The following is an 18,891-nucleotide window of genomic DNA, read 5'->3' as shown; positions in this document are numbered from 1 at the left end:
CTCCATTTCAATGACTTGAGGCCGTATTGGATCTCCCTCAGGACGTAATGGGAAACAGATCAGAAACTCAAGTAAATACAGCATAATGAATTGTTCAAGTTTGTCTGGATGAGCAGAAACAGAATGACGTCTCTTCTTAATCACGGGGCTATTGTTTTTTCCTGTTTTTTCCCGTCTCCTCCTGTTACCCTATAAGTATTGCTTGTGCCGACTCTTTCACTCATGTATACAATATTATGGCATGCACTTCCAGCCATCTCAGTCCTACAAATATTTGGTATACAGGCTCCTCATGTTTATTCAAAGTACTGGGTTACACTGTTTGGGAAAGATAGACAGACAAGAGCCCTTTGGGAAGGAAAAAGAAAACTATTCCAAATGAAAAGTAATGATTCATGAACACAGATAGAGTATAAACTCAAATATACGCTGGGCTTCGCAGCACTATATTGGACAGTTCCACTTTATGCAATTTTGATTGGATCTGAACAGTGCCTAGTGAACTTAGTGTTGCATTACTCTAAATATGGCAGGGTGTGTGTGTGTGTGTGTGTGTGTGTGTGTGTGTGTGTGTGTGTGTGTGTGTGTGTGTGTGTGTGTGTGTGTGTGTGTGTGTGTGTGTGTGTGTGTGTGTGTGAGAGCAGAGTAAGGTGGGTGGTCTCCACTCACTATCAGTACAACACAAAGCCTCATTGGTATTTTGAGAAGGAAATTAATATTGCCATCAGCGGTGGCTCTTGCGTGTGTTCCTAGCTGCATGAATGTGTTTTGCGTACTTCTGAAAGTGAAGAATTTCCATTTCACAAGAGGACATTTTTCAGGCTGAACTTTGAGCGATGCCATGACGCAGCATGACGACACATAGCTGCCATCTCGGCTCGCTAGCTGTCAACTCCGCAGGCTTTTCCATTCAAGCGGGAGTAAGAGGAAAAGCCCAGGCCTGGTGCCACATTGGCGCTCATATAACTCAAACTGTTTCTCAACATCCTTCTCTTTACTCTCTTTACCTGGCTGCAGGAAAAATGGTCGGTGGAAATGTTGCAGCTGACTGTTCCAAGTACAGGTTTTATACTAAAGACCATCCCATTCTGACAAATTTCGTCCGTATGTGTTCTTATTTCCAAAGGTTCCACCGTACCAACATTTTCCAGTGAAATATTTTGGATTTTGGGCTATCTAATAACATGTTTTCTTTCAAGCTGCTATAAAGAAGACATCAACAATTCGCACTATGGTTTTTATTCTTGTAAATGCGTCTGTAGATTTCTCCTATATGCACCAAACGTAAACATTTGAAAATAGGTAATACAGAAATGGTCTTTAAACAACTCAGGGGGGTTTCATTGTGGTAACTATTTTTGTTACGTTATTCTCCTAGGGTTTCTCCTACCATTTTTGGAAAAATAGGCTTTTCAATGAACTAGTTTTTCCAGAAGTTATGCGCTGGATTATTTCTTGTCCGGGATCAGTGACTTCCGGGACACTCTTCCACAATATCTATAAAAACCTGTAAAATAATGAGTTAATATGAAAGTGCGTGAGCTTTAAAGGGTGTGCTAGGTAGATTATAATTCCATTTTGTTTTTAACCTTTGGACAGAGCCTGGATAACACTTCCCACTGAATAAAGATTTAAAAATGTATACATTGTGAAGTAGGAATAATGACTACACATCTACTCAGGTTCAAATTGAGCTTTTTTCCCCAGGGAAGTTCTACTTTTCCAGTGACTTGGAGTAATATATACAAATTATATAGGCATCCCCTTCTGAAATCAAAAGTACATTTTAAGCTTTACCATTTATTGGTGAATACCAAAAACAAGAGACAAGTATTTCTGACATGCTATAAATTTTAATAGACATATTGATATTTCTGTAGAGAAACAAAGTTATCCCTAGTTTTATTTACAATACAGGAATACAAAAAATGGTCACATACAGTACAATGGTAAAAACAACATAGAACTTAAATAATTATTTTATTTGTGTAACTACTTAAATAATGAAAATGGTTATTCTATTCACACCACGCCGTCTCAGCAGCTACAATGCAACTTTCACATTAAGTGCTAAAAAAAATTATAATTTTCCGTTTTACAGCATGAATTCCATTTTGACCAGGTAGAGTTGATTTATTTCAGCAAACACAAGCAAAGCAGGAGATGAAAAAACAAATACATCTTTTATCGACATTGAACTTCAATTAACCATGATACTTGGAAACTTGTTTTTTCAAAATAAAAGTTGGGGAGAGAGCACATCTGCAACTGTTTGCCTTTGAAAATATGAAACACTGACTGGTTCTGACTCCTTTTATGGAATAAAAATGGCAAAAGATCAAATGTGGAGTTCTTAATAAGATAGTTTAAAAGAATATAAGCATGCATGTAAGTCTGCTGCATCTGTATTAACTTCGGGAATATCTGAGCACACATTAACGCGGCTCCAGACAATCCCAGTCTGATGTTTTCACTACATATAGGAGTCACTATATTGTAACCTTCAAACATTAGACAGATCCTCATCTTAAATCTGCTCCAGGATCTGCGACTCGGTGGCCCGAGACGTTTGATCATCTCAAACAGAGACACGTTTCTGACAGTGGGAATGAAACCACACGTCAGGGAGAATAATTAGATGGACTCAGCCAACTGCTCCGAATTACTCTCTGCAGGCACAGACATGCATTACTTTTACAGTGGGGGGGAAAAAGAAAAGGAAAATAAAAAAAGGTTTACGTGACTTTCTCAACAGAGGAAAAAGCTGCATATGTATAAGTACAAGAACATGAAATGACATGACCTGACAAGCTTAGTGTAAAACTGCTTTCTATAAACACCATTCTCTCCCATATATTATTACGCTTAAAAAAATAAACCCTCCTCTATCATAACAATAGTAATGCTATAGATTTTTTTTTTTTTTTTTGCAATGCTAAGTAGTACTTAGGTAAGCTCTATTGGAAATATACATCACCGTATCTCTTCCCTTTGTAGTTTGAGTTGGGGTTCAGTGTGTGACGCAATGCAAGGAGTTTGTTAGACCATACCTGTGATGGTTTGGTGTGTGTGTGTGTGTGTGTGTGTGTGTGTGTGTGTGTGTCAATGTTACAACTACTCTCATTGCGCTTTTAATATATGTTTTTAATTCATTTTGAATAATAAAGTGAATGAAACAAAAATGAATACAGTGCATGGGAGCCAAAAACTCTGTTCAGATTGTTTGAAACTGGCTTTGACAAAACGTTCTCACTCCGTGGTTCCTGTTTCTGTGGAGGGGACAGTCCTCTGCCGGAGATCCATTCTGTACACTGATAGCAAGTGACTGTTGCAAAACAAAGTTTACACACCGTATACTGTTATAGCTTTTTATGACAATGTGCCCACAAACTAAAAACAACATCATAAGTGAGACGACATCACTCTTGTATTATAGCCTTTTGAAAAATGATAGCACTGGAGACCCACGACTTTCATTGACTTCAGAGTGTTCCTTCAAAGTCTTCATGTGAAGAAATTTATTCTGCTGGGTTTGAATGGACCATGAGTACAAATTGGATCTCAAGCCACGCTGCTCCTTACAATTTTGAATCCTTAAAAGTACCCCTGAACAATCAACTGTCTTCGCTGAAATGCCTCAAACCCCATTTATTGTTGGGTCTTAAGTAAGGCAACAGATTAGCCCCTTAAAAAAGGTCCAAAGTCTCGGTTCCTGCAAGCATTTTCTGAACGAGAGAGGGAATGTCCTAGTGGAACATCCATAACTTGGCCATGCGTATCAATCATCTCCTCTGCTGTCTCTCCGAAGTGTGAACACGGCTTGGATGCCAGGCCTGGTGCTCAAGAGCAAGTAGCTTATAGGCGAAAGTTTGGTTTGGTGAAGGATGAGGATGAGAAGCAGTCTGACAGGGATCCTGTGTGTATTTGTGAGTGTGTACATGCCTGTGTGTGTGTGAGGGAGATTAAGAGGCCGTGTTAAGGACACCTCGTTAGAGTCTGCTGGTGGTGGTAGGTAGATTTTTGTCAGCTGGGGGATGACAGCGGGGAGCAGCCCCCCTCTGCGCCCCTATACGATGTAGCTGGTCAGGTCCAGGAGGTACGAGGTCATGTCGATGATGTGGTCCAGAATGCCGTCCTTCTCCTGGTCGTTGGGCATGCCCTGCTCACTCTTCTCACACTGGGGCCCAGAGTAGCCGCTCTTACACAGGCACTTGTTGGGCTCCATACACACGCCTCCGTTGCGGCAGACTGGCTCACACTTGGCTACAGAGAGAGGAGAAAACAGAGGTCGTAAGTAAAGCAAGATATGCAACAGAAGCGGGTTTTGTGTTTCATGAAGGATTAAATGTTTTTATGAAAATGTAAAAGAAAATAATATTGCACGTTTAACGCTGAATGCTCTGCAATAATAAATCTGGTTTACACATCTGGAATTTAACAGCACTTGGGTTGCTTTTTAAAAAAAATTGTCATCCTGATGTCAACTTGTGCATCGGACTTTGGGTCACTTAAAAGCGAGTATCAGTAGGAAACAGCACTTGTGTAGCTGTGTAACAATCATTGTTTTTATTAGTTCACCTTTTTGTTCAGTTTATTTTGTAAAATAAATTGGTTTTATTCAAAAAGCCATTTGTTGTGCAGTATAGTGGAAGCACAAGATACCCTAACCCAGACATGAGAACACATTATTATAATAATAAATGCTATAGTCAACAAGAAGTACAACACTTGCTATTGCATACAGTATAGCATATTTCTGTCATATCTAGTCGCCATGGATATTTGATAGGATTTTATACACATGGATGTTTATTCACATATGACTACACTGAAAGCGGCAGATGTTTAAAAGGACCCTCACCAACTCTGCAGAAGGGCCCCTCCCAGCCGGGGCTGCAGCAGCACTTTCCGGTCGGGGTGCAGTGTCCGTTCTTACAGTGTCGGGAACAAGCTGTCATCAGCAGCTCGGGGGGCTCCACCTGACGCTGGCACTCCTTTGGGGCGAGGGGCCTGCGACAGTTGGTAGAAGGAGGGAAGGTCAGTATGTGGGGGAGAGCATCACATAGCAGGCTAATGAATTAGAGGAAGTGGGGCGAGGCTGTAAATTATATTGATGCTTCATATTATTGAATAAAGTCACACACTGATAAAGTAATACTACTTCGTATCAGTCACACAATGGCAATCTCCGCAGTTAAGCTATTTAGAGTATATCATTGGTTAGTGTATCGGTTTTAAGATGTTGTACGGCACTTGCATTAACACCATTTTCGAAATGTAAGAACTGAAACAATGAAATGTAAATCCTCGCACATAGACACCCAACAGACTGGATACAATTATAGTATCGTCAAAAATCAGTAGTTCCCAACCCAAGTAATTGAGGCTGAAATACGGTTTTCCTGTAAAAATGTGTTTTCCATGTGAAGTGGCTGGGTCAATCTTGTCTTTTGATCAGTTTAAATGTTGAATTTATATCCGATAATAGTGACAGAATGACACACTTTGGATTTCGAACCACTCTCTCGAATTCTGAACCCTAAAAGAACCCTTGAATATTTAACTGTGTTTGCTGAAATGCCTCAAACTCTCTGTCTGCATCCGAAAACAACAGGTGTACTCGAATTGATGTGAGACGTAAACAGCCTTGTATTGATTAAACACAGACTAGCTTAGTAACGTGTAAAGGTGTGTAGTTATACTCTAACTCCATGTTTGGACGATCTCATGTCATGACACATGAAGTATATTGTTTAGATTCTACCTATTTTTCAGACTTTTGGCCAGTTCCACTACACAGCTAATCAGCTCTGTGTTTGTTCTGTGCTCAGCTGCTGCGCCAAGCGGAGAAATTGGCAGAGTTCTGATGTTCCAAAACAGAAATGACTTCTCCAGAGTGCACAGGTTGTTTGATTGGACTTGGAATGGAAGGAGTCTGGTAAGAAGTTTGAAGACCCTTTCAGTGAGAAATCAAACACATCAGTTCTTAATTTCCAGATCAGTTTCCAAAAAGATTTGTGCAAAAATAAAAAATTAATGTTAAAAAAATGTTATTTTTGTAAAAAACTCACATCCAACTCTCATTGGCTGAGGTACGCAGTAATACTATACTAAGAATACTGGCAACCCTGTATAAAACATTTGACTCATAATGGTCATGTATCTTTATAGCTGTAGCCCTTTGTTTACTGTAAAGCTATTTTTGAATGTTACAACAAGTAGGATCAACAAATCTTCCAACATATGCTATGATCTCACACGATAGGCAGCGTTTGTTGATATGTGACCTCAGTGAGATAGCACTTTGGACGTGATGCACATTACAGCGTTCATTTTGTACCTTTCAAAAAGACTCAGCCCGTTCAAATATATGTCATTAAATGTTCCTATTATTTGTGTATCGTTACATTTATTATTGTGTATATTCCAATATTTGGTCAACTCCTTCACAAATAACTGTAAAGCTGGAACATCCATTAGGCTGTCTTATTGTTTTAACTTAAATCCTACCTCCTTGAAGAACAAAACAACACATAGGGTTAACACTGGATTACACTGGCCTCTGCAGATATAAACATGATTTTGAAAAATGCAGACACACACACAAACACAAACATCTCCACACCATATGCGTCAAGTCTGAACACCAAAGACACATATTGTGATCATTCCTTATTAAGACAAACATCCAGACACGCACAACAGCAAATGGGCTGCAACAGAATTATTTCATATCACGCTCTACAAATCTGGAAATAATACAGTGAGTTCAAATGTGAAGCGTCTGTTAGTGCCTGTTGCCCACACACACACACACCAACACGTGTCTGTGTGTGCATTTTTTGAGAGAGAGAGAGAGAGAGGGAGAACTGTAGTGTACGGACGTAAAAAGCTAATGAGGCAACACAGTTTACTTGACACTGATGGACACACACTCACACACTGACACACATACAGGCTTGGTAACTGGACTCCTGTGGACTGATGCTGGTATGAGAGCTGAAGAGCATCAGGAGTGAGGTCAGTGTGTATTTATATGTAATGCTCGGCCCATGGGAGAACAGGCCACATCAATCATGGCTGGGGAGCAAATGGTCAATCAGCAGGAGAAACTAAAACGGATGGAGTTCAGGACCCAGGACAACCAGGGTGATCATTCTCTGAAATCACCATGTTTCAAACTATAACTACAGTACATACACTCACTCTAAGATGCAATAGTCTGCTGTGGGTAAATGTGTGTAAATGCTATATTGGTTTTACCTACTGTATAGGACTGACTACGTGTGGAGGGACACATATTTCAGCGTCAAATACAAGATCTGTCAGTAGTTTGATAAATGACTGTAACTATGATATTGTTTGGTGATAATTGTATTTATTTGACTGTGCAACTGTTTACTTCCTACTTTGAAAAATGTGTTGCAAATGTTCTGACAGACAAACTGAGTGATGGCAGTGCACAGTGACAAAACTGTGACTGTGTGTGTGCGTTAAAGTTGCTTTAAATGTAGAGGATGGAGGGGTGGAGAGAGGAGGAGGGGGGGGGGGGGGGGGGTTGATTCCCATGCTCCCATCAGCACCCAACTCCAGACTCCATCCATGGTGGCTTTTGTTGTTGCAGGCTGCATGCAGTTAAAAAAAAAGAGCGAAGTAGGGAAGCAAACAGAAAGAGAGTAAGAGAGAGAAAGAGTAAGAGTCCCTGGAGGATTGGGGGGGTCTGTAGCTAACACTGTTAATAGCAAGCAGGGGTCAGCAGCGCTACTAAACAGTCTGTACGACTGCCAGGGTGGCTGTGAAAACAGCACCTGCTGGTAGCGCCACTTGACAAAGGCAGCTGGGTCAACAGCCACTGTGGGAATTTATCAACTTTGGGAGGGGTGGTGTATGTGTGAGAGCGAGGGAGTGGGAGAAGGGCGACAGTGCCCACACATGAGGTAGTTACATTGACACAGAAAGAGAGATGATGATGAGGATGATGATGAGGAAGGCAAATCATGTCATTATTACATTAAAAATAGAATGGAAATTAAGAAAGTCTAAAACTGAAGATGAGTTTAGAAATGACTTAACACACGCAGAGATAATGCAGAGTGTGAGGAAGATGAATGCTGAGTAGGATTTTGGTTTTGTGCAAAAAACTGCCTTCCTTCTGTCCTTACATCAGGGGAAGCTGAACATTAACATATCTTAACACTGACGTCCATTCAGGTCTGCACTGTGGATGATCTGCCTCAGATTTGTTCCTGATCTGTTTGATTATTAGGTTTGTCAGTGTGTGTGTGTGTGTGTGTGTGTGTGTGTGTGTGTGTGTGTGTGTGTGTGTGTGTGTGTGTGTGTGTGTGTGTGTGTGTGTGTGTTTAGCTTGTTGGCTCGCAGGGCCGGTTTGATTGACACGAGGTATATGTGAGAAAAGGGCTGTGGAGTGGTGTACATTGTGCGCCCTAACAATGGCTTAATCAAACGGCCCAGTGTGGTCTCTTTTGCTGTTTTGTCATCCGACTCCATTGTTTGGGGGCTTCTTTTGTAGCTTCATTCCTTGTTTTAATTGTGCAAGAAATTTACTGTGTATTGTAGGAGCCAGGGCTATTCAGTGCAACTGGCAAGCAGCTTTGTCAAGGGGAGGACCACAGCAGAGATGTAGGAAGATTTAGGAGGGATAGGAAAATAAAGAAAGGGCTTTTTTCTGCAGCGTGCTGGGAGCTAGCGCAACGCACGCTCACACAGGCTCACAGATGTGCATGTTCGCGTGTACGCACCACCCACACAGTTTATATCTGTACTCACAAAAAGGCACACATACAGATAAATATATCCAGAAACGAGCACCCGCTGTCTCCTTCCCCTGTACGTCCAGTGATTTGTGACTTCCATGGCTAATGCAGTTCATAAAGGAGGTCCCAGGACCCTATTCGAAGTGTCTTTTTAAGGTGCTCACTGTAATTCAATCAGTGCAGCCTGCAGCTGACAAAAACCTGAACGTGTGAAAAGTCTTTCATAATACTGCTTTTCTGTAGAGAGGGGCTGTAACCAATAGAGAGGCAAATTGCATTTTACAGCAGAAATCCGCAGGGGGTGCGGCTCTATGTGTAACAATTGAGCTATTGCTGGGGACCAACTGTAAGGAGCTGATTCTGTCCAACTGCACGGGTGAAGTGCAGCCTGTGCCTTTTGAATTACGATATGATAAACATGTATCTGTGTGACTATGACTTCCATGACGTATTGCATAAACAGAGAGGTTGAAACAAATCCCTGTTTTGTGCTGTTTCATAATATCTTTGTTTGTTAGTAGGTTTCTTTCTTGCATTATTTCTCCAGGCATAAATATAATGATCTGACTGTATAAATAATTACGTTATCAAACGCAGACTCACTGGAAGTGAAAAGTAGCCAAACGTGCCCATAAATACCAGCCTAGAGTATATGTGCAGATTCAAGTTTCATTCAATTTGAAAGCAACTGCTTTGCCTTGTTACTGTATGATTAACGGCAAAATAGGAAGCAACAAGGCATAAAAACTTCAATATGATATTTGTATTTAATCAGAAAATAACATAATAATAATAATATTTATGTGTCCTGTGTTGGTTTAATGTCTTTTTTACATCTAAGTAAAGTACTTTGATTTACGTGGTTGCTGAAGTGTGCTGTACAAATACATGTATCTTGCCTTAGGTACAATATATGTGCATGGATGTTAATGTTTAACATATGGAAACAATATGTGAAGTGAAGAGAAAGGAAACTCTCAGTGAAACTAAGGATTCAGAGCTTTTAACTGCATCTCCCAGTCTTATTATAGAGTCTATATGATTTGAAATATTTCCATCCCTGCTGCTATACTAAAAACAAGCCCGGTCTTGCTCTCTCCCTCACATACACCCTCAGACCAAACACATTCAGCATGTTTCAAAATGCATGGTGGCCTATTTATTATTGGAGGGGTACTCCAACTGACAAACAAATACCTAGAAATGAAGTCATCTGGTCAGGACATGTTTACACAAACACTGCTGAAGGATTTTATGGCTGATGTTCCCCTGTAAGCCTTTGCCGCCCTCCCTAACAGTTCCTCTTTCCTCCCTCCATGTTCCCAAACACCCAGTTGATCAAAACACAACGCTAAATGCTATACTGAACCACAAAACCCCCCAAAACAAAGCTCTTTATGAGATGGTTTGAGGGTCCAGATGTCCTCGCATTATGGTAAATAAAAAAGGGGAGGACCACCAGACTTGATAGCGCGCTGAGGTCAGACACGTTAGCAACCCCATTCACTCCCCTCGTACCCCCTCTACATCCTCCTTGTAACAAGATCATAATAACGAAGCCAGAGTGTATTAGGAGTCAGGGCTCCAACACCACAGGGTCCGCACAGACTAAACAAGTCCACTTGATGGTGGAAAGAATTGTTCTTTGGGAGAAATGCGTCCAGCCACCAGGGCCCCTTTGAAACATCTGTGGTCTAATTAATTGCGCTAATGCCTGGGTGGCACTGTCATCAACCAGGAATAATCAGCCGCGGATATGTTTCTATTGTGATTCTGAGGCATGCAAATTCGTTTCTTCTTCTCTTACATTTTCTGCCTCTCTCAATTCATTTGAACCTAGCCTAAAGATGTGTCATTTGGGACTTTTCTTTGCATTTAGTTCATACAATTGGACCCAGACCTGAGCAGATGGGCCTAATCCCACTGGGTTTTACCCTCTCAACTTCCTGCAAAAGTGCTGATAAGAAGATAGGTAGAAACATCGGAGGGGTTCAGCTTGGAGCTTAATGTGCGATTGGTTTGAATTACAAAGTCTGCTTACGTTTGCAGTAAATGTTCTTTCTGCCAGGGTAATAAATCAGAAACAAATGCGTATACATCTCGACTGTATCATGTGGGATGAACTGATGCCCTTTCTGCATATTTTCAGTGACAAAATGTTTCTCACTTGCAAAAATTGTTTATAGATCCATCACCATCGGAACGGTTTCTAAAACTGCGATGCATATGGTAAGCATTATGACAGTGACACGCACACACATTTGAATGATGAACTTACACTCACACGCATGTCCCCAACACATTCAAGTTGTTTAACATCCATTCATTCAGGATTAGATTGCACAGAAATAGACTGGACTGCACGGCTAAAAACCTACTGTGAGTCGGTGTGTATGTGCTGGATTGCTGCTGAACTCTTTCTACGAGATGAGGAGTAAAAGGTGCTCTATAAATGAACATGTGTGTGTTCCTACGGTTGCTACGTGTGCTAAAATACATTATATAGAGGTCTCTGTGCTTGACAACAGGTGCCTTTGTGTTTTCCCTGCTCTTAGCAGAACGAACTCTGCTGTCAAATGCTCTGAAAGTAACCAGAAGGCAATCGTTTCTAAGGAGAACACGGCCAGCTAAGTCAGTGTTGCTCTTAGCAATACTTTACACTAACATTTTGAAATGCTATGCTTATTCTCCACTTACTGCTCGGCATTTGTTTTGGCCCAGGCAGATAGTTCTATGAAGGGCAGGGGAGTTCTTGTCACAGCGATAAATCATGTGTGTGCAGAGGGGACATGTATAAGTACTTAGGACTTGAGGAGGAACATTTGAAAGAAAGATTGCACTTCAATGCAATTTGATCAACGATAGATCAGTGGTTTCATAAGAGTCAGTTTCATGTCTTTATGAGATACTGTGTGTGGGATCATAACAGTCACATAGTTACCATTAGACGAAAACTGCATTAAAGGATGGCGGGCTAGATGCTGGTAACTCCATTACAGACTTAGACCCAACTGTATACCACCAACATATGATGAAAAAGAAAATATATATTGTGAATGTACCTTTTGGGGTCTATCAGCTTGTAGAGTTTTGCAGTGTGGGACTGCGCCATGGTTTTACTGCTTGCCAGTATGTAGACTTCACCTGCAAAAGAGAAACAATCATTGATATTGGCCATCAACACAGTTGGCATTGCATATTCTTTGCAGAGCATATATCCAAATGATTTACTTTCCGGCCATTCATGCAATACCTGTTCCAAAATAAGGACAAGAGGAGGAAATTAGACAAGAGTGGGGAAGACAAGAAGTAATAAGGAGAGGATGAGGAGAATGAGGGTAGCTACAGCTTCTGCATGGCTGCACTTGCCAAAGGAGTCTAAGAAACAGTTTAATGGGACAATTGGATACTCATGACTGGGAACCAGGCGGGTAATTTAATGAGGAACAAGCCCGCAAGAAAATTCCATAAGGGGACAAATTGTAAACATGTGTCCGTGGGGCCCATACAATGGGACACAAGCCCAACCCCCTTCATGATTCTTGCACCAGTTGCAAATCATGATCAAATACAGGATCTTTTAAATACCTCGTCAAAGAATAACTCCAAGACCTGGCAAGAACTGTGATCAAACATTTCTGATGGCTGTGTGAGTGAGGAATATCATGTGTGAGTGTTAATCAGAAACAGCACAGCTGACAGTTAATAATTCTGAGTCTGGTGGGGGTCCAGCTGGTAAAATGTTCTGTATCATATTAGTCTGCTCACCTCAGCTCACCCTTTCTTATCTTAATGCTGCAGTCCCCCCAGGTAAACAGTAACACATCTCTCTGCCCATGCATAACATCGCCTCGTAGGTGGCCCGATAGGCAGTTTATAAATGGGTCTTTGGAGTATCCTTGCTATCTTATGGAAATTACAATTAATCCAGAAGGAAGTACGCACCATTTAATATCCTGTTGGGAAGGTGCCACAGGGGCAGAGTAAGAGGGATTTTTGTTCTGTAGTTTGGAGATCTAACTCCTAGTTGGCTAGGTGTTGCACATTTTCCAGATTGCAAATCGTGCGTCACGCTTTGTTTGTGCGAAACACTACAAAAATATTTTGAATAACCAAATGGAAAATTCCTCAACATGATGTTAACATTTGCACCATTGATAAATATACAAGAAAATTACACATGTTGTAAAACCTCAAAGTGATTCCATAAAATAAGTTCACACATATCTGACACTCATGTGGAAAACAGAGAAGGGAAGGGAGAAAAGGGAAAGAGAGCAAGGTCGGACATGTGAGAGGCGATAGAGGATGTGTGTGTGTGTGTGTGTGTGTGTGTGTGTGTGTGTGTGTGTGTGTGTGTGTGTGTGTGTGTGTGTGTGTGTGTGTGTGTGTCTTATCATTGTCACTGACCTAGTTCATCCTCTCCAAAACCCAAGATGTGTCCCACCAGCATGGAGCCACAGGAGCCAGCTGGGCCCAGACACAGAGCTTTCTCCTGCCACTGCTCACCGCTGTCTGACAAGGTAGCCTTCTGGAGGATCCGCAGGTTACTGGAACAAACAAAACGTGTAGGTGAATTCCTGCAGTCGTTACTTTGTCCGTTTTTCTCATGTTCACTGTAGTATAATGCTCAGTATGTACTACTCATGACATGCACAATTCGCTGTATGATTACAAAATAAAATGCGATTACATGAAAGCAGTACTGGGCAAATTAGAGTTGAGATTTGGAAACAGGGACAAGTTTGACTAGATGTTACATGGTTCGTTGACCCATGTTGCTCTTCCACCCCATGTCTCACATGGTGTTATTTAGGACCTCTGCTTTTGGTTTCAAAACAAACATCATGCCGGAGCCTTCACTTAGCCACAACAGCATGCCCTCAAATTGTAATGAGGCACCGAATTAACCGACCACACATTGTTTTAAACACAGTGCCAACTCCAGATAGTGTACTTCCCCCTGCTATTTACTTCCTTTGTTTACTCAAGCGTCAGTGTTTGACATCAGCAAACTAGGATAAATTACAAACCAAAGAAAAGTGTGAACAGCACCGAGCAGGATGTTCAATTCTCCATTTACACTGAGTGGGCCGTGCCGCCGTGGTGACAGTAACATAAAACTTGTTTTCCCCCACGTGGATGGAACTTTGTCTTTACTTTGGCAAGTGCCGAAGCAAGGGACAGATTTCAGTGTGAGAAGAGTTATGTTGATCTCAATAGGACTTAAGATGTTTGTCCTATAACTCATTATTCAAGTGTGTACTTGAATGTAATGGTCATGGAAAAGCTATGTTTGTAAAATGGTGCAGTGTGCAGGGAGTCCATCTGGATTTCTCAACATGTCTTTTTCAGTTTTGTACTGTTTCAGCTTTCTTAGTCTTACCCATTTTTGTCTCCAAACACGTAGCTGCCATAAAGTCTTCTCGACTGGCAGCCCCTGTAGATGAAGCCCCCCACAGGTGGAGCTCCTCCACTGGATTGCAGGTCATAGACCGAAGGCTCATTTTCTGGAGAGGGACAAGGAGGAAAGGTCATCAGTGGTTTGAATCTACTTATTTGCTCAAGAAACAATTCAACTGCTGCCTATAATAGCAAGTGCTGTTTTGTTGGTGTTTAAATAAAAAGAATAACCTTAGTTTTGTTAGTTTAGTCAGTTTATTGAACATGTCAGAAACAAAAACATGCAACAATAATATATACTCTTTTTTTTCCCCCTTTCTTTCTCACTCAAATTAATAATTATAACAAAGTACAACAAAATAAAAAATTATTATTATTATTATTCTCAAATAGTCTCTGTCATGTTCAACAGGGGCAAGAAGAAGCTTTAAAAAACTTTTCTGGTCCTACCCCCTCTAGCATATAATTTTTCTTAGAAATAAAATATTAGGTCATCGTCATCAGCGACATGTTTGTCTTTTGTCAGTAGTCTATTTGAGATAAAGATTGTGTGGAAACTCAACAAGATAAGAAGAAACAACAAAGAGTGAATTTTGATTTAAATTGGACAGCAATATACAGTATTTGACTTCTTCCTTGGCAGACATCTTAGACTTAATGTCTTTAGGGCAGAGGATTTAATAATCTTCTATTCAAAGATGGTGAATATGGCGATATAGCATGTTTTCTAGATTACAGCGGTCTTGGAAAAGAGCGGCTGTGGCTCAGTAGATACAGGGCTGGACTTCGAATCAGGGGGTAGCAAGTTCGTGTCCCACTGCAGTCAGCATGTCGTTGTGTCCCTGGGCAAAACACTTCCCCCCAAATGGCTCCTGTGGGGATTGTCCACAGTCGCTTTGGATAAAAGCGTCTAACAAATGACATGTAATGTAAATATGAATGGAGGTTTGCTGCCCCACTGTAATCACTCCCTGAGAGTTTGGCTAAATCAGCCATCCTGCCAAGTTAGAGAGGGAATTGGTCTGTCGCAAAAACCAGCATATTGAATTGTAGTGAGACATTTGGGTTGATTTGGGTTGCCAAAACAACATTGATTGAAGCAAAGATAACTAGCCCAATTTAATTTGGAACAAACAGCTGGGATTTGTTTTATTGTGAGGAGAAGTGTAAGCATTGCGAAGGAACTGCTGTTATTGATTATTTTTCTCAATGTGAGAAGAACTGGGCCCTTCTCAGCTGTGTTTTCAACAATACTCAACCATCATCTAGACAGTTATTGTTGTGGACAGGTTCAAATCTTACTCGTGGACACGATATTACATTCTCCTGGCAAATATACACTCCACAAGGGGGGAATCTTTCGAGATCACATCATTTTTATGTTCAACCTTCGCTGTCTCTGCACTCGACCCGGGGTGTTTTCTGAACTTGCTGCCAAAACACCATGTTCTTACAAAATGAAAGACAGTCGTGAAAACAGATGTCATTTTCAGCGGAATAAACGTGAAGCCAAGAAATTGATATATTCTCATGTCTTTCTGGAGACGTAATGCCATCAAACAAAACACAGACAAATGTTGCAATCAGTTATTTTTATCATGAACTATGTTAACATTGCAAAAATAATGGGCTCACCATAATCTTTGCCCGGAGTTATCTCCAGTATTCTTCCTGCGGATGTGTTCTTGCCACTGGTGTCTGTGCAGAGCATCAGGAGGCTTCCATTGTCCGACTGAAGCCGATCCACTGCACACCTAGGGTTCAGAATATCAGGGGTTAATACAGGAGAAACACCAACCAACTGCACATAGCAAGTTGGCCTAAGAGCAGAGTTTATGAGAAACCTTTCTGAAAATACATTCATGAAAACACAAATTCAAATTCATTGACAGAAAAGAAAGGTGTTCAAAGTCTGATTGAGTCGCACTACCCCAATATTGAAGGAACAGCTGTTTAGTTCTTCAAGTGTTCCACTCACCTGCCTGGGTCATGTAATCCATGAGCAAATATTTCAGGTGGCTGGTTGGTGCTGTTGAAGTACGGGTTGTTCCGCGGTATGGAGTAAGGGGATGTGCAGCAGTCTGTGTCCACATCTACCCTCAGGAGGGACCCTGTGAAATCACTGCATTCAAAAACACAAAGAAAATACACCTTCACGATGGTGGGAGCTACGAAGTGATTCAATCGTGTTACACACACCAACACTTGATCATTGATAGTGTGTTTCTCAGACCTCTGATCTCACCTGAGTCCATCCATCTCCTCCATATCATCCAGGGTGATCATGCCATCTCCGAGGACGATGTGCAGCAGACCATCAGGGCTGAACAGAAGCTGACCTCCAAGGTGCTTCCTGTGCAGCTCGGCCACCTCCATCAGCATGCGCACCGTCCGGGTGTCCACCTGGTTCGGGTTTTTCCTAACAAAAAACATAAATGTCATTTCTGTCAGAGGGTGCAAAAATAATGGTTGCTACACTACAAAGTAACATATATATAATCGAAATACCTACATGTTTAAATACACTCTCATATACATATTTGAATTATTCACTGTATTAGGGTCTTCGTAAGTATTTTTTTGGGGCAGTTGATTGCTTCAAAATAATTACCATGTAATGTTTTGCTATACTTCGGGAGAAATTATTTTATACATAAGTACCCACTCATGTCATTACTTGAATAATTATGTTGGTTGATAAAAATGCTCCCAAGGCATGGATAAGAAATGCTGACGTGCATAATACACTTTACAACATCCAACATTAAATGAGTTTAAATGGTTAGCTGTCTGGAGACATTTAATCTAAAGCATTGTCTAAGTAAGACCAAGACCGTGGGTGGGGATATAACACAATGTTGCACAAGTTCTTATGCAAAGTGGGGATTTGGCTTTACAGTATCAGCAACAAATATTTCATGATGTGTTATTTTGAGTAGTCATTTCTCTATTCGCCCTTCAAATGAAAGACTATACGCTGCAATCACCGTGACTGCATGCCAAGACTATAATGAAGATTACATCATTAAGTTAAACATACAACTGTGATTATGCAAATTAAAATGTAACACTTAAACACGTTCGTGAGAGAAGATTGTTTTCTTAATTACAGGTCATTGTCAAGGGAGTGTGAGGTATCGACACAGCGAAAGGCAAACGTCGCTATCATCACAGGAGTGTTGCAAATAAACGCCCATGTTACGCTGTGAGCTCTTAAAGCTTTCGTATTTACTGTGGTTCCTATGGTTTCTGGCAGAAATGTGTCAAATAAGTGTTGTTGGATAGGAACAGCCTATTATAATACATTCCTTTTAGGGTTTTACAATACTTTTTTTTTTTACAACATCCAATAAGTTTCCATTTCATCCTATTCTTATTTCATTTAAAAAGGTTAACAATTCTACAAATTGTGCTTTTTGAATTTTGAACCATTAGCAGTCAAATGAGAGATGTACTGAAAAGCAATTTGTGGGAATTTACACCAATCGTCATGCATCGCCACAAATTACGACTGACCACGTTGTAAACTGTCCTGTGTTTTTCGGCGGTTAAATTAGTGGGCCAGGCATTATCCATCCCCAATAGTTAATGGCTCAGTTAAACGTATGTAGACTACGAGGCAGCTGAGGATTGGGTTTCCTTTCAGGCAGTGAACGGCCCATATTTAAGGTAGATTTGGCACACACTTCTCCCATTACCTCGAAACGGTGTATTCAACCACACGGAGAATGTGGTCGTGTGGTCCGATGGCCCAGCGCTCCTGGTTGGTGGTGTAGGAGACGTAGAGCTTGCCATTCTTCTTGTAATTGGGGTGGAATGCCAGGCTTAGCAGGCCCCTTTCATCTCCACCCTGCAGTCAGATGAGAAACACAAAAGATCCAGGAGTTAATTATGTCCCTCCTTGGCTTCTGCTCGGGCTGGAATCACCCCCCTCGGTCATCTTCATCATCACCCGGACCACTACATGCAGCCTCTACACACCCCTCACCCCCCACCTTCTTTAATTCTTCACCCTCTCTAATCCCTCTTTTTTATTTATCCATCACATTCCCTTTCACACCCCTGCTATTCTCCCATTCTCTCTTTTCCCACCCTCGCCTGTTTCACTTCACACCTTCACCAACCTCCTTGAATATACCATTACCAACCATTATAAAGCATTTGACTCTGGGTAGAGCTGCGCCTCTTCTACAACCCCCCCCGCCTTTACGCAGTCTTCTCTGCAGCCTGGTTATGTGCGCTTGTCCACAGGGTCGTGGGGCCCCTGTGACGCTCGGGCCCTCCCGGTGGCCTCCATTGTGCAGTGATTTGTGTGTGTAATCTTTGGGGGATATCCGTGAATGCTACGCTGAGTGGCTGAAAGAATTTATTAGCTCACTCACAGTTCATAGAGAGCACAAAAGTGCAGAGTGCTTCAATCCGTGCTTTTTGCTCCCCGTCCCCCTCGCTCTTTACTGGTTTACACAAAATCCATGCAAAATGCAAGGCTTGGAGGGGGAGGTGGTGGGGGGGCAGAGAGCTGCCAACTCCCACTGTCTTGGCAACATGTTTAGAAAACATCTAAATTGCTTGTGTAATATGTAAACCTTTGTCTCACCCCGGAGGCAGCTAGATCAGTTGTCACTACCCTGGTGGTCCTCCCATCATAGCTGTAATAATCAGCTTCAGCAATTCATTCCCTAGGCAAGACAGGCCAGCTCGGCCCTTTTTCTAT

The 18,891-nt window shown here is 41.5% G+C and overlaps 1 protein-coding gene across 3 annotated transcripts in view; it reads right to left on the bottom strand.

The window, feature by feature from the left end:
• Nucleotides 1-1,833: 1,833 nt before the first annotated feature.
• The window catches only part of hhip (hedgehog interacting protein), a 32,291-nt gene continuing 15,233 nt past the window's right edge, over nucleotides 1,834-18,891 (bottom strand). For all 3 annotated transcript variants that reach the window (XM_079673552.1, XM_079673553.1, XM_079673554.1), the window contains exons 5-13: nucleotides 17,876-18,027; nucleotides 16,423-16,596; nucleotides 16,156-16,299; nucleotides 15,813-15,931; nucleotides 14,161-14,284; nucleotides 13,185-13,324; nucleotides 11,837-11,918; nucleotides 4,862-5,010; nucleotides 1,834-4,263 (exon numbers count right to left, since the gene is read on the bottom strand). In XM_079673552.1, the coding sequence (XP_079529678.1) occupies nucleotides 4,067-4,263; nucleotides 4,862-5,010; nucleotides 11,837-11,918; nucleotides 13,185-13,324; nucleotides 14,161-14,284; nucleotides 15,813-15,931; nucleotides 16,156-16,299; nucleotides 16,423-16,596; nucleotides 17,876-18,027 (1,281 nt within the window). In that variant the 3' untranslated portion in view covers nucleotides 1,834-4,066. The remainder of the gene's footprint in view (nucleotides 4,264-4,861; nucleotides 5,011-11,836; nucleotides 11,919-13,184; nucleotides 13,325-14,160; nucleotides 14,285-15,812; nucleotides 15,932-16,155; nucleotides 16,300-16,422; nucleotides 16,597-17,875; nucleotides 18,028-18,891) is intronic.

This window comes from Notothenia rossii, assembly GCF_949606895.1.
Source record: "Notothenia rossii genome assembly, chromosome: 1".
Classification (NCBI taxonomy): domain Eukaryota; kingdom Metazoa; phylum Chordata; class Actinopteri; order Perciformes; family Nototheniidae; genus Notothenia; species Notothenia rossii.
Note: the sequence above shows the minus strand (reverse complement) of the source record. Positions and strands in the feature narration are given on the sequence as shown.